This window comes from Mastacembelus armatus, chromosome 15, assembly GCF_900324485.2.
Source record: "Mastacembelus armatus chromosome 15, fMasArm1.2, whole genome shotgun sequence".
In the NCBI taxonomy this organism is placed as follows: Eukaryota; Metazoa; Chordata; class Actinopteri; order Synbranchiformes; family Mastacembelidae; genus Mastacembelus; species Mastacembelus armatus.
In genome coordinates, this window is record NC_046647.1 from 10,681,445 (window position 1) to 10,705,351 (window position 23,907).

Below are 23,907 nucleotides of genomic sequence, written 5' to 3' on the forward strand. Positions count from 1 at the left end.
CAATGCCCCTCTGTCCCTCAAGATGGGTTCAGGCAAAATAATACAACAGACATACAGCCTTCAGGAGAGCCTCAGAGGACCTCAGTCAAAATGCATCTGCCTGTCTGTTCATTAACACTCCATCACCTCAGAATGAAGGCACATAAACCGAGAAAGAAATAGCGCCTGAAACAAGTGTTTAAAATGATGGCTGCTCTTATATGCTCTACTCGAGCGTACCCAAGGGTAAAATTAGACATGGGGAAAATGACCTTAAAATGGTGCCTAGCTTCATGGCAGCATAGCAGGGGTGCACTTGTGAAGCGATAGAGGTAAACTCAGGGGGGTTAACTTTTGAAGGATTGCAGTTGTGTAAAAGCTGCCAGAATAACTTTCCCCTCTCTTTCTCATCCCACATGGAGACTTAAATTACCGTATCACATCCAGACCATCATAAAGTCCTTGCTCTTTTATTCACAAGGACAACAGTTAATGTTTCAGTCATTTAGTCACAAATCATTTGCTTGTAGAAGCCTTTAAAAGAGATGCAACAGGAAAACTGCAAACAAAGAAGCACAAATGACATTATATCACCAAGATCCATAAATCTCACTGCAGAAACTTAAATAGCCTGGTAAGGAATCTCATTCACCACATAGAGAGCCACTGAGGAGTGCAAGGACCTGGACACAAGGATTGGTTTGGCGTCATTGTTGCAGGGTTTATTTGATACGACCTTTTTTCTTAATTGTACCTTCATTCTTCAATATGGATACATGTGCTCGCCTGCATTGGTGCAATGGAACTTGAAAACCTAATTCAAAAACCTGCAAAATGCCTGAGGCAATTCCCTTCTTTTTGCCTGACTTCCTTTTGCCATGTGCTCTGAAGGAGAGGAATGGGATGAGAGATTCTACATTGTCAGATGGGACTTGAATAAATGGTCCTCTTCAAAGACTATTTTTCCTCATTTGTGTCAAGCGAGAAGGTTCATTTGTTTGGTAATTTGTAACACGGTGAGCAGGTTGACGGGGGCCATGGATGAAGGAAAACACAGAGAGTGGAGCCAGGGGGTTACTTCAGGTGTGCATGAGAGGTAATGGAGCAACCAGGACTACTTAGGATATATTGAATGGACAGAAAGGGCTTGACCTTTCATTAACTGGTGGCGGTAATGGGTTGAAGGAGTTGGAGTTGTGAAGAGAACACATTAACAATACCTTTTAGCAAATTGATGCACTTTGATACAAAAATGATTAAATGATTGAGGTTATATTTAGTGAGAAGGCAATGAAAGGAGATTTTGAGTGAACTTGGCCCTCTGCAACCTCTTAACAGCTGATAACCATGAGCAGTGCATCATGGAGCTTTGAGAGCTGAAGGAGGTGTGGCTGTGGGATGCCTTCAGAGCGACCCAGGCTTAGTTGGCATGCTCAGTGGCACATTCACTGTTATTCAGCCAGATTAGTGTTATACCATCTTCTTACTTCACATATCCAGCCATAATCACAAGCTGTCAGAGCCGTCATATAGTTGGAGATCAGTGTGCAGACAGGTCACTGTATCAACCACAGCACAGCCAAATCCTTCTTCCCTCTTTAATTATCTGAGTGTCCTCGAGAAGTGATGCAAGCCATCCTGTACTTGTGACATGCTGGCAGTGTGCCTGATGACAGCATGCATGTGTGAATCTGAAGTGGCTCTGCTTATGCTGATGGTAGATGATGAACAGAGAGCTGAGTGAGCATGAAATAAGGTCCATGTGAGGATTATTAAAAGGTGTTAGCCCAGGAAAAGGTACAGTGCAGTTAAATACTTTGCCAAGGTGGTGTTTCACTAAATGAGGTGAGATGAAAAGACAAGGGTTAAGCTTACTTGACTCGAACGCCTCAAGTCCAAAGTTCATCTCTTGACTATATTTCTTAAAGCATCAGGTTACACATATTAAGGGTCTATATTTGTGATATAGTCACAGAAGGCCTATAGCAAAACCACAGCTTTGCATTATGTTGAGACTTCACAAAAGCTGCAAGCAGATAATCAGAACTACAAATTCACACTGGGTGTTATTTAAACTCTCTGACACAAATTGTTCTGCGAACTCTTTCTAAAAGTGTGAAAGCACACGTTTAGTTATTCCAGTGTCTCTGCATATGAAATAAAAAAAGCATTTTATTTTTAATCACTTGTGTATTTTATGCTCACAGCATTGGTCAACTAAAGTAGCAAATTAATATTTCCAAATCCTAACTTACTTATACCATTAGCATAGCTGACCTTTGGCTATAGGCTTTTTCTCTTTTCTTGGATAAAGCAGTCTTTCATGCCCTACTTAAACTTATAAACAGACACATTGTGTTAGCATCAATGTCATCACAACCAAAAGATGTGGGGTAGAAAAATAAAAATAATTGAAAATATAAATATGGTGGGATCAGCAAAGAGAAAGACTGACAGTGAGTGTGAAATCCTGTTTTCTCTCAGAGCACACTTCATTTAAAATAGGATGTAGAAAGGAGACTTGGATGGCATAATCCTGACTGAAGGAGTGCAGAAAAACAAAAATGGCAAAATTCCCTAAGATTGTCTGCATAAATTGGCAAAATGTGTAGTAATAACAGGAATATGTTTTGCTCAAGAGCAGTGTGTGATGCTTAAAGGTCATCAGTGTTTTTAGATGAGCTCTGATCACGTTCAGTGGGCATCCAGTCTTCAGAAGCGGTTGCCATTTGTTCAGCCATCTCTGCTAGTGGCAGTCTGTTGGCATGCAAGGTGCAGGCCACTGTGTTCAGCAAAGTAAAGAATGAACACATACAGAGCTCCAGCTGGGGAATGATTGAATAACCTATTAAATGTGGGCAGTGACCTCTTAAGCCAGCACAGTGCCATTAATGTTTCATTAATCTCACAGCTACTTTTAAAACAATAATTTACTCAATTCTTTTTTTCCTCCTGGCTGGGTGCATTCCAGTCATTGCCACTGGGATAAAAAGAGTATTCATTTGCAGTTTGATTTATTGGTTTAGTCTGTGTACTCTATCCTCACCCATAAATTAAATCTATTAAAACAAATGTCAAACATATTAGTAGCTGCTAATGTCACTGTAGAATGCTTGAGGATAGAAAAATATGAGAGCATAGAGCAAAGAGGAAACTTAAGATGATTAACCTTAACCTGCCTATGGTGAGCTGAGACTAAAGGCACCAGCAGATAATCGAGACTGTCCTCCTGTACGGTATATAGAAAGTCCACGTGTCATTTGTGCCAGCAAATTATTATGGCCAACAGCAACATTTCACAGTTAGGCATCTTCTAGTGATTGCAGTAATTATGACACAAGCAAAGGGAGGAAATTAGGTGACACAGTGTATCGAGCCACAAAGTCCATGTTAGGAGTAGGCTGGGGTGGATGGATGGTTCACAAAATTAACTGTGAAATTTTAGGTTTTTATATGTGATCATTCCACACCTTTAACCTCATGTTTGTTATTGAAGCCATGATGATGAATGATGTTCCTAAATGTAATAAAACTAATTATCACTTCCATAATCATAACTAGGTGTAGTATAGATGTATTTTAAACATCCAGCTGGTGCATATGCGGTGTTATGTTAGGACATATCACTCAGATTCTCTGGGAAGAGCAAACATAAGAGGCTGGGATCAGAGAGAAGTTCAGAGGAGAAACATTGTGTATTGTGAAATCAATCACAAGATAAACCTCCTATGCGTCATCACTTCTTTGAGCATGATTCAAGGTGGGGTCTGTTCTCCAGTAACGATTATTGGAGTATCATCCTAACATGTTCCAATGTGGATTCATGCAGTGTGTATGGACAGAAATATATAACCTAAATTTCATCAACAACTACATCATGGCCACTATAGGTCTACATTATATCAATACATGATATCAATGTATAGACAGAAAACATTTTGAGCATTTAGCACTCATAAGTGAAGTGCTAAGGTCATAAATGAAATACACTTAGCTTCCCGCAGAGAGCTAGATAAAAAGATACCACTCTCATATCAGAATGTTACATATGAAGCTACAACTGGCAGCTGGTTATCGAAGCAAAAAAAACCAAAAAAAAAACACTAAAATAAAAGAAAGAGTCATTTTTTTAACACTTTAGTGTTTGTATGGGTTGAGTAAACAAAATATTACAAGTTAATTAGTGAGTTAAGAGTATTGATAGATGGATTTTGCAACTGTTGGACAGAGCCACACAACCTGTTGCTTGTCTTTATGCTTATAGTAGGGTGCCCTAACTGGCTACTCATGGTAACTTCATATTTACTGAACAAACAATGGAATCAATCTTCCCATCTCACGTGCTGCCAGGGGTCAATATGAACTAGTAGTAAAAGCAGGGACACTAAAAAGGAGAAAAAACAAATGTAAGCGAAGAAAGGAGCTGGCGGGATGTAACCTTGAATATAGGCCACCATGCAGCAGCTGCCTTCTTCAATGGCCTGCATGATGCCAATGAAATGAAGCAGGTATATGAGATATCCGTTTCCTCTGACCTCATGCAGCTCGGCAACAACCTATTCCATTAACTTTCAGCATGAAAGCTGAGGTTGATACTTGAAAATCAGCACCAGCGACCATCTCGACATACTGTTCAACAGGCTATTTTCACACAACCAACACCACGTCTATATTTTCTCCAGATGATTGACCAACACTTCATACTGGCCGTGAAATGAACAATCATATTTCTTTCTATTTTTTTTGTATAATGGAGAACTATTTTAAACTAAATGTCAGAATTTATACAGTATTTCTCTAGCATCAGAATTACCCCTAAAGGAATGTTATGGCATTATACAGAATGTTTACTTAACTTTTATTGCTTTTCCGTCTGAAAAAGTGAGCTATCTAAAGCGCTTGGCACATTTAATTGTACTTAATTGTACAAGTTTCACAATAGGCATTGCAAAGATACGTGCATTAATGTGTGTATGTAATTGCAGATATGGTGATATTCAACTGTCAAAGCTCCACTGCTATGTATATGCAGACCCGTTGAACCAGTTTCCTATTTACAGATTTGATGTGTTGCAGCTTCATGGGCCTGTGTATTCCTTCGTGGTTTCCTGAACCAGGGGGGAGGATTCAATTTGCTGCAGTGTGATCTAATCTGAGTCCTGCCAGGTGATAAGCTTTGCTAATACCCCTGGCTTGCCGTGGTTTCCGGAGGTAAGAGAAATAAAGCAAGGCAATAAGTAGGTTTGCCCGACTGATGTCACTCAATGGCTGATAGGGCCTGCTGTGAGATGAGACTCCAGTGATACACAGGCTGATCTAGAGCTGACCTTGGGCCATAGATAGCTCACATAATAGTATGTTTCAAAGCTCACCTCTTGGGATCACTTATGCACCAACATTATCCTACTGTACACAAGTGCAGTGAAGTTAAACCACAAGGCATAAAGAGAGGCTGTGATATAAAAGTGTCTGCATCTGGGCTCTGCTTTTCAGGTGGCAGACAGAACAGACAGTCAAGGTGTTGGATGGTGAATGATATATTATTGGTGTGATTTAAAGGAGCTGCCTGAACTGTAATATGAGAAAGTAGTCCTTTATTGTAGATGGTGGATCCAGTTCTTTATGTATGGCAACACCATCTGAGATGTGGTGAGTGCTTGGCAGAGCGTGTGAATCGTTCTGAATGTAGATATTAATCAGGATACGGTGTTAGACAGCTGCCACCCTGGGAGCCCGCAGTGCTGGTGTCAAATTCCCTTCAGCGATCACAGAAAGGGAGGGATACTCTGCTCTGGGATTGTGTGTCCCTGAGCATCACATAGTTCACGACTGATGTTTTAGCAGATGTCCTTGTCAAAAAATGCCATAATGCAAACTGCTAGTGTGAAGCAGTTCAAGACCCATTGGCACGACCAGGCAATCTCCTGTGTATGGTATTTGACTGAGGTAGCAGATGTACAATGAACGTACCTATTGTGATGCTGCCCATTGGGAATATCACTCTAATGTGCAGCATGAGACTTATAGCAAGAGAGTAACTTTGGCAAAAGCTAATCTTCCTAGTGGAAGATGAGAGGAACAGGAAGAGAGACAGACTAGAAAGTTGATAGTCTGTGCTGTGGGGCGGACATTAATTTAGTAGAGGTTTTATGACCACATACTGATCAATAGCACATATAGATGGAGTGGAGAGCCTTGGGTCTGGACTTAATTGTTCTCTGTGCTTCTCATCACTTCAAAATGCATTTGAAAAGCCTTCTATTCATAGGCAGACACTGGGGTTAGACTTAACTGCCTCCTATGCGCAGCAAAGTAACAGATTAAAAGTTTGGCAGCATTGCAGGGAACAAATAGATTTACCATCCCAGTTTGTCGAAGTGAAGCTGATATTTTCAAACACTTTGAGGGAAAAGAAAAAAGTGTTTCCTTTTATTTTGAACACACAGTTACACAACTATAGACCAAATTCTGTTTTCTGAATACAAACACCTCTATGTGCCACAATCTAGACTCAGCAATCTGTAAGGGATGTTACATGCAGCTATCATGAACAATAGCAGATGAGAAACAACAGAATGAACTCCCAGGGCTTGTTGTAGAATTTAATTAACAACTGTGGGGACGCTTTACACACACGTGTAAAAATCAGCTTTTACACACTCCTCTCTGGGTTTACCCTCCTCGATTTTTGTGTGTTCGAGTCATGTGGGTCTGATAATTACAACTGTGCATTGTTCTGTCTTTCTGAGAACTCCCCTGTTCGTGCATTAACAAATGCCATGAGCTGATGAAGACGAATAGGTGCACAATTAAAAACACAGAAATAACAGCTGCTCTGACATACAATGGAGCTTGGGCAGTGTGGAGTTTTAGGCATACATGCAATCCTCAGGGGCAGTTGTTAAAAATGCGTTTGTTGAGGGAGTTGAAACCACAGTGGGTAGAAGCAGAAGAACAACAGGTCTTAGGCTTCTCAGGCAGTCCATTAAAAAACAGAACAGGAAGCTAATATCACAGTCTAACTGAGAATAAATGCAATTTATCACATTAAAAAACAGTTTGACATTTTGGGGAATGCACTTTCTTGCTGAGTGTTAAGATAAAAAGATTGATCCCACGCCTGTGTCTGAATGGTAATGTTAACTTAGCATAAAGACTGGGAATCAGGAAGCCACTACACTTAGCACTTAAATATTCTAGTTTAAAAAAATCACTGTAAACCTGAAAACTCCTGTTTTTACACAATATTTTTTTTAGATAACTTAGACAAAGTAAATAACATGTTAATCATTAAGTTTTGGAAATACTGGTATCTGGGTTTTGTTTCCTTTGTCCATACCCATGCAAGCTGTTGAATCCTGTTTCCACTCTTTATGTTAGTTTCATGTCACAAACAGAATGGTGCTGATCTATCAAACTGCTAGCAAGAAAGGAAATATGCATATTCCCCAAAATGTTTAACTATTCCTTTAAGCTATAGCAGTTTAAAAGTTAGAAAACTGCTATTACAAATTGCAGCCTAAGGCTATTCAGATAAGTTATTTGGCTAACCTGCTCACAGTAATAAACCATGTTTTTATGGACATATATGAATGTAAATAAAATGTCATTGCCTTTTCTAAGTTTTACTGCATCTATTTATTATTGCACATTGAAATTATATGAACTGGTAAAACCGCATCCTGTGGCGTAATGGAAGCTTTTCAGACAGACCCAATGGGTCCAGTCACTGGTAGCCAGACGAAAAGCAACTCTACGTTTGCAAAGTTTTCAGGTTGTAACTAAAACTCCAGTCTGCTCACCTAAACACTGTGTTAGCCTAGAGTGTCTTGGGTGGAGTGGACTATGACACACAGAGACACACTGACACACCCAGAGAGAAGTAGAATAAAAAGAGATGACTAACCTAACCCACCTGAGCTCGGCTCACAGGAATCGATGTCCTCATCATCGCTCGGACACTCGGCTGATGCCACCAGAAAGTCATCGGTTGTCTGAAAGGGCAGAGGCAAACAGTAGAGTGGTGAGCGCTTGAAATACTTACCTGCATCAATAGTATAAGATGGCTTCCGCTTAGAAATATCAATAGTTGTGTTTCCAGAGGGTTGTGTTAAAGAGCACACAGCCACTCTGTTTGGCTGCTGGATTTATCTGACAACATGGTCACATGGTGCCTGGTGCTGTAGCAGCTGCTGCACTGCTTTCCAGGCAACACTACCCTTACAAAAATGAGATGTGATTATTGAGGAACAGTTGAGGGCAAAGTTCACGGCACAATTGTCAACTTGCATGCTCAATTTGTGCTGCAGTGTGTGGCTTTGCATTGCCCTTCAAGGCATTGTTAAGAGCCATCACAAAACACCTCTGACATTTAGAGGACAACCAGCCATGAAAGCTTAAAAAAAGAGATTGGAAAACAATGGCAGAGACTTTAAAAAAATATGTTGTTTTTTTTTTTCAATGAAAATTAGCACTGCTTTTACAAAAATAAGAATCCAATATAAACCACAAACCACAAATATGTAGCGGTGCTTCATTATTCTCCTGCCACATCTACTCTAAAACCAAATCCATTTGAGATCATTTTCCATGTACTTCCTCTCCTGCCAAACACAATGCATTTTACCCTATTGGAAAATGGAAAAGGGCAAACAAAAGACCAGAAAAAACTACACTGTAAAACATTACACTGCAATGTTCTTTTATGGTCTTGCTTTAGGCCATTTGATCAGCTCTGCGTTAAAGGTCATTTCTTTTAAGCATGGCAGCCTCTTTGGGGCCACGCTAGATATTCGGTTATGGGGCGCTCCTAAGCAGAATAACCTGCTGCTATACATTTAGCCTTACACCCCACACATAGTTTTTTGTATCAATATTTTTAAAGTCTCAAATGCATGCTTGACAGTATTTCTTGTATTTAAACATTTCATACTCTGAAAAAAAATAATAAAAAATGCATTAGGTCCAAAAAATGAAGATGGACCTTTTATTGAATTTGTGCTATTATTTCACTGATGTTTGACTGGCCATCAAAATATTTCTGCAAGTTGGATTAGTATTGACTCATCTTAAGGAAATTAAAGGTGATGTCATTTTGCTTAACATCCATTTGGCTTCACATAATGTGATTTTATTGAGACTGTAACATCATTGTGACATTCTGAACATGGACCAACATCATCTTTACATAATAGACCTGGAAATGATAGATCAAACCTATTATGGGAGTTGTGTCGGAGGGCTGTTTTTGGTGCATCTGTGCCGGGTAAGGCCTGGGGAAGCCATCCAAATGTAAATTTAATTTGCTGTGCATGAGGCTGATATACAGTGTCGGCCATCCAGATGGCAAAACTGCCGGATCCTGGAGTGCCACATCCATCACTTCAGCCCTGTGATTTGTTTTTCCTGGCGGGAGATCCTGACACTCTGCACTCACTGGCAGAGGTGCGGGAATCAAGGAATCAATACTCCTTCTCTCTTCTTCCTACCTTTCCACTCTCATTCTTTCTCTCTCTCTGCCTCTTGCATCTCCACTTTCCGTCCACCTCTGTCCTTCAGATTTATTTGCAAGCAGAGAAGAGGAAGCAATGTGATGTAGGTGTACTAGATGTAGTTTAACTCCCTGCTGAATAATCTGAGAGGAGTATGTATGTATACCCATTCATGTGAGTGTTTTTATTCTCCACATACAGTGTGAGGCCTTCAGCTCCATCGCCAGTCAAATCTAATAGGCAATATACATATTTTTTATCTTCTCATTTGAGAATGTTTGATTTTAAAAAGACATTAAATCCAGTTGCTTTTGGGCTGAATATACAATTTAAAGCTACTGTATATTTATTTTTGTTCTGCTAGTAAAGATAGAATTTGTATCAGTTACATGAATTTAATCAACAGGCACGACCTTTAAAATGTATGTTATAGAAGGAATTGAATAAACAGAGGATTACACATTGATATACACCATGATACAATCCCCTTACAAAAATATTATAAAATAATGTCAGACTCATTTTGCCTTCAAGTACATAGGCTGTGTTCAGACCCTTGTGCTGGTAACTTATATCTTAAACCAATCGTTTTCTGATCCTATCAAAATATCAACCCAGTGCTATATTTTTAAATGTTGTGTTTGTAGCAGACTTAAGCCTCTGAATCAACACTAAAATGAATTCACATGTTACTGGGTGTCAGTCTGCCATCCAGGATTAGTGTGTAGGTCAACATTTTGATGTGGGCACGACTTGGTTGAAATCCAATAACATTACAAATTCATGGTGTCCTTCTCCAACACTTGGCTTCTTTTTTACCCGTGACAATTCAGTGTAGGTTATGTGAGGGGCTTACCATGCAATTTAGCCACCCTGATGAAAACTGACAGGTAGCTTGGATGTGATGCCAGAAAAAGACACTGAAATCTTAGAAGATTTTTTTCTAAAGTAGATGTCCCAAATAACACAAGATATGCATATGATCATTTTTGACACTGCAGTGATTTTAAGATCTTTTTAAAAAATCAGGTTTCCACATATAAGTGGCATAATTTCCTGAAGTTTAGCAGAAATACTGTATGTATTGGGGAGGCTTCATTAGCGCAGCAGAGTCAGGTTTACTCATGCGAAGAACATCATGCCCACAGGAAAAATAGATAAGCTTATAAACAAGACATACCTGTAGTTCATTTTATGAAGGTACTTCTAAAATGCTAAAAGCAAAAACTTGGGGCTGGCAAAGCATCATTAATCTAGTGGTAAAGTGCTGAAGCCATGCTGAACCTACAGCACCACTCATTTATCTGCCTCTACTCAGAGCAGCAGAGAGCACACTCCTATGAGATGCACTAAGAAAACCTGGGGAGACAGTTGGGAGTATGAAAGAAATAAAAACAAAATAAAGAGAAGCACTGAACGTATGAAAATGTTCAGTTTCTATGTACAGTGTCATTTTCAAATGTTAACATAAAGACACAGAAAATTAGCACACTGTAACCTAATGTGAAGCAAATGCTATTGACCGAACTTGGCACATTCACTGATTGAAACATCAAAGAGGATGCGGAGCAGGAAATTCCAACCTGACTCAGCCAAAGGCGCCTTGATGCTTTCTTTAGCGCTGTCTAGCTGGTTTTCGATCCCTGAGGATTGATAATGGTTCTTCTTAATGAGCTGTCCAGGGCAAACCATGGGCATGCATGTGCTCACTGTAGCTTGGTCAGCAGCAAGCTGGTGTCCAGCATTGTTACTCTGCAGGTTACATACAAACCTGCAGACACTCTGATGTGACTGCTATATGAAGCAGGCAGCTTTACTATAAGGCATTTGTACACTTCTTCCCATTCCCCATTTAATCCTGACCATTGCAGGGACAGGGTGGGAGTAGGGGAAGGAGGGACGGGGGCTGCTCTTCAGGCTGGATGCTGTGTGCTGATGCTCCCATGCTTGAGAGCAAGCGACACCTTCTCTGTGATAACCTGTCTTCATGTCTCTATGGAGAGCTGTGGGTTTTCACATTGTTTTCTCTCTGGTCTAATTTGATGAATGCTCTCTGGCACAAAACATGTCTCTTTGGAGACGAGCTGAAAGTCAGGAGGACACTGAAGGCATCTGAAGGGTTTATCCGAAGCATGCCTCTGCTGCCCTGGTAATGTATTCCACAGAGAATATTTGCTGTTTTCTTTTGCCTTTCTGCTTTTCTGTTTTTTTTTCCCCAACTAAGCCATGTTTGTGTCCAGTATAAGATAAATTGCAAAGCTCTCTCTGTTGTTATAGTTAGTGACAATAATGGTGGGTCCGTAATCTGTTGCTCATTAAGATAAATCCCTCAACAAAATTCTTGGTTGATTGAACAATCAAATAGAAAATGGATTAGCTACACACTTATCATTATTGGACTCTTCTTGTCCACGACCCATATGCTCATGTTGTATGCAGTCCTTTAGATACAAGCATCTCCACAGGCTGCAGTTATTTCAGACCAGACCACACCAGGAAGAATTTAGACACCAGAGGAGGCCTTTGCAGAAGTTTGGCCCACCTAAGATGATTTGATAAATGATAAAAAGAAAATTCTGGAAAATGTAAAACCACAAAATATAATTAGTCCCTAATTATAATATTTGAAAGTACCAAGTGTTGTGCTTAGAATATCATCTTAAAGCCCTCTGTATTTGTATTAGCTAGCTTGAGCTTTTTTAAACACACAAAAATAGGCTAGATATTCACTCTTTTATCGCGTTGTATTTAACCAGGGCGGTTAATACCACAGAGATTATACTTGGCCTTTGTGAGTATAACTTCTACAACTTACACAATGTCAGAACAAATCTAGGATGCAGGAAATAATATCAGGGCAAGGTCAGAAAAATCTCTGACTGAAAGAAGGTTATTCATAACATTCATGTTTCTTTTATTTCCATTATCTTATAATATTCCTGGATGCATCACATTAAGGGTACACATAATCCACACTTGAGTGTAAGCCATTGCTGTAACTAAAAGTATTATTTTTTATCTTGTCTCTAATTGGCACCAGCCCTTGAAGTTGAAGCTCCAAATGCCCCTAAAAGCAGAGGAATCAGTATTCTGCTCTGACCATGTGCCATTATTTCTCATGCTGGCACTGATTTACACTGATTGTGACCTGCTAGTATCCAGATCTGACCAGAGTGGTAGTTGCACAGACTAATTGGGAGGAGTTTGTTGTCCTAAGCCTCACTTTTGCAGCAATACATCATTAGAGTGGCAGTGAGAGAGAGGGAGGGAGGCAGTGGGGCACATATAAACAGCTCATGGTTAGACACAGGATGAAGAATACATCCCTGTTCTTATAGTGAGCTACACACACCTAAAACCTCTCATGTACAAAACTACAATCCATAACAGCTAAAAGGTGGCTAGTGTGCATTATAATCTGAAATCACAGTCTCTATTTACCCTGGCAGCTATCACACTGCAGCAGCAGCTCTTATCAGAAAGCCGGATGACATCCAAGTATCTAACTTAGCACCCTGGAACTAGGTCGATGTTGATGAATAATTTAGTCCCAGATGCTCAATAGAGTCCGGCTGAATAATGAAGGCGTGTGGGCCTCTAAGACTGTGAGTTCAGCTCAGTGTATTGCCTGGCCTTCGCCCACACTCTTCCTACTGCTGGTCTGCCAAGCTGTCAACATTATGGACTCACACAAATACAGACTTCAAGACTGGAAGACAATGCTTTGACATTATCACTATCACAGCTTAGCTGTGTAACAATCAGTGATGGATTTATAAAATGCTTATCTAGAACAAAATTTACTCTGTTTAAAACATCTTGATTCTCGATGCATTTTTTACAATTAAAGAAAAGCTCTGAGGCAAGGCTTCACGGGGACACAATAGACGGCCAGTGCGACTGCAGAGTGATGAACAGTAGGGAACAACGAGAGTTGGACAAAGGAGGTATTCTCAACTGTATCCCCCTGTACTGAGGAGGATTTACATCGGATTCTGCATTTCTCAGCAAATGGATCAACAAAGCTTCCAAGCAGGCACTGTCAAAAAACATAAATCAATAAACAAACCAAAAATATATGCAAAAGCGCAATAAACAACACCAGGTGCTTCATTATTTTTTCCCAGGAAAAGAGTAGTCGAGATGTGACTGAAATGCTGTCAACTGTGAAATGAGCATTTCACCAAGCAAAATTGGTTCTCATAATCTATAGGCGTGCACTGTGTGTTCACATACAAAATGTAATAGACATATGTTATAGGAAAGACTTGCATCAAAAAATATACACTGCCAGTTAAAAGTTTTAGAACACCTCAATTTTTCCATTTTTTTCCAGTTTTTATTGAAATTTATAGTTCAGTGTCTGAATGTAGGCATACATGGAAAGTTAAAGCATAGGGTAGATACATTTATAAGCAAACACACAAACACCAAACACACTCGGGGCATTCTCTCTTCATGTGATATCAAATATTATTCAGAAAGATTTTCCAACACTGTTGCAGAAGTTCACAAATGTGTTGCACTTGTAGTTTGCTACACTTTCACGTTGATGTCCAGTTCATCCCAAACCAGCTTGATGAGGTTTAAGTCTGGAGACTGTGCTGATGTGGCTTTGGGTTTGCCAGACCTCTTCCTGTCACTTTCCTCCAGTTTCTAAGTGAAATGTACATTATTTTCCAGTTTTTTGATAACCTGAAGTTTTGTTTTCACCACTGGCAGTTTACTGCTTACCTTTGTACTATATGAGATTATTCACTGGACTTTAGCTGCTTAAATTTCAATAAAAACAGGAAAAATTGGAGTGTTCAATCAGTAGTGTATGTTTACACTTAACAGCCTCACTTGTCTAGACTTCTCAGTCTGTATCAGAACTGTGAGGACACCAAATAGTTTGACCTGTTTGAAAGTTAATACATGGCCTTATTACCATATGGCAGGGATCTTGCAAAAGCTATTTAGAAATTGCTTCTTGGTAACACTTAATTTGAAAGCATTGAAACTACACTGCATTCTCTACATTGAAGTTAGGATAAACAACAACCCTGCTCCCAACAACAATCCTGACTTATTTGACTCCCTACCAACGTCAGCTTAAGGAACACAAGACATTTTTTCACACAGCATGTTTATACTGTTCAAAGCTGACAGTAATTACCTAAGGCATTATATTATATATTATATTATTCTAAATATGAGCAGGTCATTGGGTGCTGGCTTCAGAGCACCAGAAAATTCATGCAAAAACAGGCATTTCTCAAAAGCTATTAACTCTGAATAATTGGTATCCACTGCTTTCTATTTTGACTGTTTATGTATGCCAAAACGTAAAACCGGCTGTGGTGGACAGCTGTTTTCACTTGCTAAGTTATGAGCCACTATCCCTTTTGGGAGAAAGGCTTTGCTTTATTTAAAACGAAGCAGCTGTTGCTGTAACTGGACCTCAGGCTGAGTATCAGACTGGCATTAAAAAAAGAATAGTCAAAGGTTCGCCTTCTCCTCCCCTGGTACCCACATGTTCCTGTCCTGCCATACATCTTCCTCAAGGCTTAAGTCACTGCACCCTACATAGTATAGCAAGGTACTGGGAGGAAACTTCACACACCTACAGTGCACATGCGTGGATTGCAAGGCTGCAGGATAGGTAGGGGCTAGGAGTGTAGAGGTGTACAGTACAAGAAGCTGTGGATATGATGTAATTGTAGAGCTACTTTAAAATGTACACATGCCTGTTCCCTCATTAAACACACTGCCTCTCTGGGACCCGAGAACACTGCTCTATGAGGACTCCTTTTATTGTAGCTGCTTCAAGGCACTGCTGCGCTGCTTTGTAGATGTTCCTCAAGTCCCCCCCAGGACCCTGTAATTTTTTATTTTTTTTTCCCAGGAACTGTCATCCTGGCATGGTCTTAATGCAAATTCAGCACTTAGCATGGTGTATGATATGGCTTAGGCACCAAGGCACCTTGGAAAGTTGTCTGGCTGGGAGGAAACATTAAGTCTATTTCCCATTGTCTGCGTCACATAATAACCATGTCACCCACTGACTCAGAATGAATACAGTCCCTCACTGTACTCATTCTGGTGCCTAATTTCTCTTCTCATACAGCTCAAGACTCACAACATTTTGTATGATATTTTCATTTCTAATTAAGCATGGTGCTTATTATTTATTACCCAGGACATATAAATAATGTGCACCTAATATGGATGAACGCCTGTAGACACCTCACAATAATACAGAAAGAGTGCACTTGAGTGGGTGCCATGTTAGCTTCTAGTAGATTACACAGGAGAAGACTGGATGCCTCCTGTTAGCTACATACTCTAAATGATAAAATGTTAATATGAAATTCATAAAACACTATCTGCCCCCATCTACCTCCTACGCTCCCCCACCCCCCTTTCTTGTTGTCTCATTTCGTCTCTCTTGCCTATGCAAAAACACTGCTCCATAAAAGTATATTACATGCTCGACTTTGTCCCTCCCCCTTATCCTTGCTTTCGCACTTCTCAGATAAATGAAATCTGTCAGCATCGAAGCATTTTCCCCTCTGGACGCCCTGATATTTTTGTTATCTGAAATCGAATCTGGAGCTCTGCGTGCATCTGTAGCTCGCCCTGGTAGTAATCTGGCCTGAGAGCAGGGAACTGCCCAGGAGGAATATCATACACTAAGGGTAAGCTGGGGAGTGAGGGAGGAATAACAATTACCAGAGAATGGCTTGTAATCATGGCATTTTCTATCTAAATGCTAACATACAAACACTTGTCATTTTGGGGAAAGAGTTCGGTTCAAATCAAAGTGACTAAGTAACATTTCATTTTCATGTTCCTTTTCCTTCGAAATCTAAAAATAGGTGACAAATCTAAGCATGTGTGTTTTTTGAGGAAAGAAAGAGCGGGAGTGGAAGAGAGATGCGGTTTGGCCGCAAATCACTGTCTTTCTGACTCTACCTGCGTCTTGACATGCAGTCCCAGTCCCTCATCAGGTGACAGGAACAAATTTGTCATCCTAATATAGATGCCATCGCTGCTAAGACGAATGTACTTGTGCCTAATTCCCACGTGTAATGTTTGCAAAAACATGACTTGAGGAAAGAAGAAGAGTAGCTTTGCCCTACAACAGCAGACCAGGTCGCCTACAGTGTGTGATCATAATCAGATTCCTGTCCTCTGAGTGTGTATGTGTCATTCATAAAGGGCCGAACTGCTGTAAACTAATGAGCAATGCTCTCATTCAGTACAGAGGAAATGAAAGACAGTAATAGAATTCAGGGTGGGAAGGAGGAAAAAAAAAATCACAATAATGACAAGCCTAAATTGGGCACTGTTTATGAAGTCGCTCAAGTTAAATTGATTTTTGATCACTAGTCCTTCCCTGTGGCAGTGTTGTAATGCCAGACTGTTCAGGACTGCAATTTTTTCATTTGACCTACTCTTAATTACACAGACTTTTATTTCTATTTTGTCCTACAAGTTTGAGCTTTGGAGATGCTAAGAAGTGCTTCATTTTTTTATTTAATGTTATTTCTCTGCAAAGCAATTAATTGATATTTTGATAAATATCCTTATTTACTTTTCCTGCTGTGAGTTGGATGAGGACATTGATACCACTAATTTGTTTGTACAATTAATAGGACCTTACTGTCAGCAGCTGCATTACCTTAATTAACACATTATATCTTCTTTTATATCTTCTTAATTTGTACAAAAGACATATTGCCTTACATTCAGCACTTTGTATGGATTAAAGAAACTAGAAAACAGCCTTAGTGTAGTGGGAAGACATGACAGGGGCATCAATCTGAACATCTGACATCTGACACACACAAAAAAAAAGACAAAATGTTGAACTATTCATTTTAACAAATTTAGATTCAATTTGTAGCTACTAGTTGGCTGCATGATTAAATTTTATTCCTTTCCCTCTGCTTTTCCCCCCATTACTCTTTTTCTCATATGCACTTGTCTGAGAAGCTAACAGGCTTTAGTTGCTGGCTTGCACATGCCTTTATTTCATTTCAGTACCTTCTGGAATTTATTTTAGCTTAACTGTTAATGATGTTACTTTACATTATCCAGCTCTGTATCCCTGAACTCGCCTTTATAGTACTTAGCCTGCTGTTCAAGATTAGATTAAATATGGCTGGTCCCTGACCAGAACCAGACATCTTGAGATGTAGACAATATGAGCTTAATCTAATCTTAGTAGCTGTAGCTTAATTACCATGAAAATGACTTGGATTCACAATTTTTCTTTTTGAGTCAAACAATGCATTTGTTTTTTTTTTTTATAACTGAAGAGATGAATTATGGACTTTATCTGAGGATAAGTGTATGACTTCTGTTTTTATGACTAAAATGTTAAATTAGTAAATAAACATATTGTAAATAAAGCAGCTTTTAGAGGCATAAACTGTTTGCACTTGACACTTTTTAAGCTTTTGAGAAAAAATAATTTTTTAAATGGAGAAGCTCTGAACAGCTCAATGAGCAGTTGGCACAGAGCTCATGTTCATTAATGTAATGTATAAACCAGCTGATCGCTGAATCTTGCAGGTGGGAGCAATGCACTGTAGGACAAATTGTATCTTATGTTCAACAGTTGGCTCAGGACTATTTTCTGTTTCTACAAATCATAACAGCAAATGTCCTGAGAGACAACAATATGGTCTATAAAACATGCTGTAAAGCTTTTGGTGTCAGCATCTCACGCACAAACCAACACTTTATAAAACAGAGACAACATTCACACTGCGTAGGTTTTATTCTTGTCATCCAAACAGACTTAGCAGGACAATCTGTAATCCTCTAACGCTGCCAGCAGTGTGAAACCTGCAGAAAAAAAACTCCTCCTTTGTTGACTATCTCAATAATGACAGCAAGTAAGTATGATGGACCCAGCTGTAATGAATTTAGAATCGTTTAAAACAAGCAAACAGACTTTAAACTAATGAAGAAAAGCCACCACTGAGCTGGATAACCCCCTCTCTGGCATACTCAAGCCTATTTTTGCCATCAACGATCAAACAAATCAAACACTCATCAAATCGTGTGAGCACATGTCAACAACCACTGGTATGTACAGTATGTGTTCACCCCTGCCAAGGTGGACTGGATCAGAAACTCACATGGATTCTATGTGTTGAAGGGCAGTTCGTATAATGGCCCCTGGTGAGGCTGAGATGATGGATATGGTCTGTCGCTGGGAGTGAGCGCTGCGGGCTCGCAGGTCACCGCGGGTCTGTGGCGTTACCTTCGTTGCCATCTGTCAGCACGGGGTGGGCACAAACCCGTGACTGGGCCTGGTGCAGCACACACCAGGACCACTTACAACACACACCTCCCTTTAGGGGCAAGGTTGCCAGGTCAGCAAGACACACAAGAGGTGGCCAACTAATACTCTGTATAAAAGCTCTCATCAAATGATAGTTGTACTTACATATGTGGCTACTACTGTTTTTTTGTTTGTTTGTTTGTTTTTGTCTTGGGTAGGTGGTAGCACTGGTCAAAAGGAAATAAAAGACAATACTGTAAATCTAATAAAAGAAGAAAAATCAATGGTGCACCTGCCAGTAAAGTAAGCTGTTTGATAGCAATAGCTCTTTTTTCCTTAGCTTAGTGTCTCACTAGTATGATGGTCAGTCCCATATATCTGCATTGCAGGGGAAATCTTATCCTGAGGACGTTTTCCTTTTGTGAATAATTAAAAGCACCACAACCTCACATGGCACTGACACACAGACTAAACACTGCAGGATGTCTGTGAGTCCAGTTGGGCAGTTAGTGAAACAGTCAGGTTCAATATCCTGAATGATGTATGAAAGACCAACATGACTGAACCCTTGCTGATTAATCTCTTTCCCTGTTAATGTGGAGCATTGTCAGTTTCCTTAGTAACCTCTCCATTTGCTGTGCATCTGTCTGTTTTTTAAATTGGTGAGCGCACAGAGGGAGAATTAAGTGAGAAAGTCTGCTTTTCAGACAGTTCCACTTGGTAAGCACTGTGATGAGCAATTATTAATACACATATGATAAGGATATATATATATATATATATATATATGTATATATATATATATCCTTATATATATATATATATATATATATAGGCAGACCAACCTGTGCACCGCCTGGATTGACTACAAGAAAGCCTACGACTCAATGCCTCACACATGGATCCTGGAATGCCTGGAGCTGTACAACATCAATAGGACCCTAAGAACCTTCATAAGGAACTCAATGGGACTGTGGAAAACAACCCTAGTAGCCAACCTCAAGCCAATAGCACAAGTCTCCATCAAGTGCGGCATCTACCAAGGAGATGCTCTGTCCCCGCTGCTGTTCTGCATAGGCCTGAACCCCCTCAGCCAGATCATCACTAAGACTGGCTTCGGATACCGACTGCGAAATGGGGCAACCATCAGCCACCTCCTGTACATGGATGACATCAAGCTGTATGCCAGGACTGAACGAGACATCGACTCACTGATCCATACCACCAGGATATACAGCAACGACATTGGAATGTCATTCGGACTGGACAAGTGTGGTCGAATGATAACAAAGAGAGGGAGAGTTGTCAGGACTGAAGGAGTTGAACTCCCAGAAGGCAGCATAGCGGATGTTGAGGGCAGCTACAAGTACCTTGGAATCCCACAGGCAAATGGGAACCAGGAAGAAGCCGCAAGGAAAGCAGCCACAGCCAAATACCTACAGAGGGTAAGGCAAGTCCTAAGAAGTCAGCTAAATGGGAAGAACAAGGTCCAAGCCATCAACACCTACGCCCTGCCGGTCATCAGATACCCCGCTGGCATAATAAGCTGGCCAAAAGAGGACATAGAAGCCACTGATGTCAAGACAAGGAAGCTCCTCACAATGCATGGAGGACTTCACCCCAAATCCAGCATCCTGAGACTGTACGCTAAGAGGAAGGAAGGAGGCCGGGGACTGGTGAGCGTCAGAGCCACCATCCAAGATGAAACGGCCAAGATCCATGAGTACATCAGGAAGATGGCCCCAAGCGATGGAATATCTCAGGCAACAGAAGCCCGATGCAGAGGACGAAGAGCAAGAACCATCATGGCAGGACAAACCCCTGCACGGCATGTACCACCGACAGATACAAGAAGTGGCTGATATCGAAAAGTCCTACCGGTGGCTGGAAAAAGCTGGACTGAAAGACAGCACAGAGGCACTGATCGTAGCGGCACAAGAACAGGCCCTGAGCACAAGATCGATAGAGGCCGGGATCTACCACACCAGGCAGGACCCCAGGTGCAGGCTGTGCAAAGATGCCCCTGAGACAATCCAACACATAACAGCAGGTTGTAAGATGCTAGCAGGCAGAGCGTACATGGAACGCCATAACCAAGTGGCCGGCATAGTGTACAGGAACATCTGTGCCGAGTATGGGCTGGAGGTCCCAAGGTCAAAATGGGACACGCCTCCAAAGGTGAGGGAGAATGACCGAGCTAAGATCCTGTGGGACTTCCAGATACAGACCGACAAACAGGTGATGGCTAACCAACCGGACATAGTAGTGGTGGACAAACAACAGAAGAAAGCCGTAGTGGTAGATGTAGCGATCCCAAGTGACAGCAACATCAGAAAGAAGGAACATGAGAAGCTGGAGAAATACCAAGGGCTTAAAAAAGAGCTAGAAAAGATGTGGAAGGTGAAGACAAGAGTGGTCCCCGTGGTAATCGGCACCCTCGGGGCTGTGACCCCCAAACTGGGAGAGTGGCTCCAACAGATCCCAGGAACAACATCAGAGATCTCAGTCCAGAAGAGCGCAGTGCTAGGAACAGCTAAGATACTGCGAAGAACCCTCAAACTCCCAGGCCTCTGGTAGAGGACCCGAGATTGAGGTAGACACACCACCCATAGGGGTGAGACGGGAATTTTTTTTTTTTATATGTGTGTGTAGGCATAATAATGTTACCAAATTGGCTCTGAAGATTCAACGATACAATAAACTCCCTGACTCCCTATAGCCTAAAGACTCCCATGATCTTGTGTTTTACCTTGTGTTTGTATTCTTTTTGCATTAAGATGACTTTTAGTTGGATCTTTGACCAAGATGCGTACTTTGTATGTGTCAAGTTAAGTGGGAATGAAGTACTAACTTTGATGAACAGTCAGTAACAGTTGAAGGGAGAACATGAATTAAAAATATTTAGTTATAAGGCAAGAAAAACTATGTAAACCTTTTGGAATTATCAGCTACTGCTGCTGCTTGTTTGAGATTATTGCTGTCAAAGGAAGCTTGACTAGTTATTAAATCCAAGGATTCACTTTCACCAGCACTGTGAATGTTTAATGAGTTTGTTCAATAGAGACACAGGACATTATTACTGTTGTATGTAATATATGTTATTTGCTCTGGCCCATTGTGTCTGTCTGTACTTCTGACATAGAGCAAAAGAACATGCCATTTAACTATTCTGGTTCTTCTATTTCTGATATTCTGATAAAATCAAAGTAAAAAAATACAATAAAAAAATAACCATCCATCATGAAATTCAGCATGCAGTATATAGATATATACAGTATTTTAGTAAAAGGCTTATGACTGCACAAACACAGATGGGCACACTTCTTATGAAATGAGCAAAGTAAAGATAAGCTTTTTGTTTTCTGTTATAAAATGAGCAGGGACATTAATTTTAACAGCCAGCCATTCAGAATACAGTTCGAGCTTTTTTATGAAAATGTGTTTTTCCATTAGTTGAACAGAAAAGTGCCTTGACTTATTGAGTATATGCCTGTCAATCAAAAACAACTTACTGTACAACTGGTAGCAGTCTGTTGCTTAGTTACTTTGCGAAATGTATTGAAATGCAAGTATCACAGAATGACTATTAGACTAACCTGAGGAGATAAATGTCAAGTCTTTTTTTAAATTAAGACAGTTTTAAATAAGGCAGAAACCTGGACCCTAGCTTTTAAGTTCAGGTTATGGGTAGCTCCAGGTTACAGGTCATTAAGCTGTTGCAGTGGAAGAGAGTTAAAGTACAAAAGGTCTGTTATGACCAGAACAAAAAACAAAGTTCAGTGAAGAGCGCCAGATAGCTCTGATCATTAGTGACTTCAAACCAGACTTCACTGCTACACCACCAAGAGAAAAATTGTAACACGGTGAAAACTAGCTTTTCATAGCTGGATGTAGCTATGAAGTTCAAATTTATTACCACTGGGTAGGACGTACCACATGAAGCCGCAGGGCTGGTCACTTGACATGCTCATACCCAAATGTATCCTAAAGATCAGAGGAGCAATGTGGAAACATTAGATACCCTGCATCTCAAACTAAATTAGAAGTGAATCATCCTTAAGCTGACGTCCGTGTATTGTATCATGTCACACAATTAAAGAGCCACACTTAAAGAACCTGCACGTTCGTGAGCTGTGCTTAGGTCTGGATATTGATGCATGCAGGATTAGCATTATATCTGGGATATGTAGACTTATTGCAGCATTGGTTTATAAAACAATAATCCCTACTAGTATAAAGACAATCACAACTATGCCTAAAGGTAGTACCAGATAAAATATAGAGTCAGTGCATGGATGATTATAAAAGGAGAAGCTGCAGACTGATGAGATGAGATGAGATAAGATGAGATAAACTGTAGAGGTTTTATGAGATAAACTGAGCAGTGACTGGGTACTAAGTTGTAAAAGATTTTTCACAAGAAAATTACTGTGACACTAAGTTTATTATACTGTGATTATAAGAGTCAGTGTGGAAGGCCAGGAGGTAGCAAAACACTCTATTGAAGGTGTAGCAGCACAGCATGTCAAATCTTTGATTACCCCTGTGAATTACAGAGGCCAGATTTCTCCCCCTCGTCTTGGGGACTAAGACAAACAGAGTTGCTCCAAGCCAATTCAGCTGGAACTGAACCATATACTGTGAGAGCAAATGAAATGGCCCACACGATGTGTTTTGAATGATCCTCAATTCTCCCAAATGGCCATTACACCCACCTCACCTAGGGTTAATTCAGAAATAGTGGGGCCAATTGGCTATTTGGCAGCAATGATGTCATATAGTGGTCATTCATTCTCACTAGGAACAGGCTACAATCTGCATTTCTTGAATTTCCACCAGCAACAAGCTATAAAACAGAAATTGTAAATGGCAAAAAGGTTATGACACAAACATGGCAGGCATTAAATGTCACACAAAGTCAAATATTATTGTTCTGTTGAAGAAATGCCATTTTGGCCTGAAAATGGTAAAAGACAGCACGTTTAATATATTGGAGAGACAGTTGTTATTGAGGGGTGGTAGGGTTATATTTGATATTTTAGGTCCTTAGAGCAGAAATTCTAACACTGATCTCAGTACTAATATATTAGTACTGAGTGCCAGTACTCAGTACTGAATCCTTGCGTTGTACATGCTAATAAATCCCCAAAACATGGA

At 40.3% G+C, this 23,907-nt stretch overlaps 1 protein-coding gene across 11 annotated transcripts in view; it reads right to left on the bottom strand.

Moving 5' to 3' along the window:
* Nucleotides 1-23,907, bottom strand: part of LOC113131782 (neurexin-1a) — a 231,017-nt gene that overhangs the window by 5,545 nt on the left and 201,565 nt on the right. For 9 of the 11 annotated variants that reach the window (XM_026309436.1, XM_026309435.1, XM_026309441.1 and 6 more), the window contains one exon: nt 7,886-7,973. In XM_026309436.1, the coding sequence (XP_026165221.1) occupies nt 7,886-7,973 (88 nt within the window). The remainder of the gene's footprint in view (nt 1-7,885; nt 7,974-23,907) is intronic. The other 2 variants (XM_026309444.1, XM_026309439.1) reach the window with 1 other exon arrangement.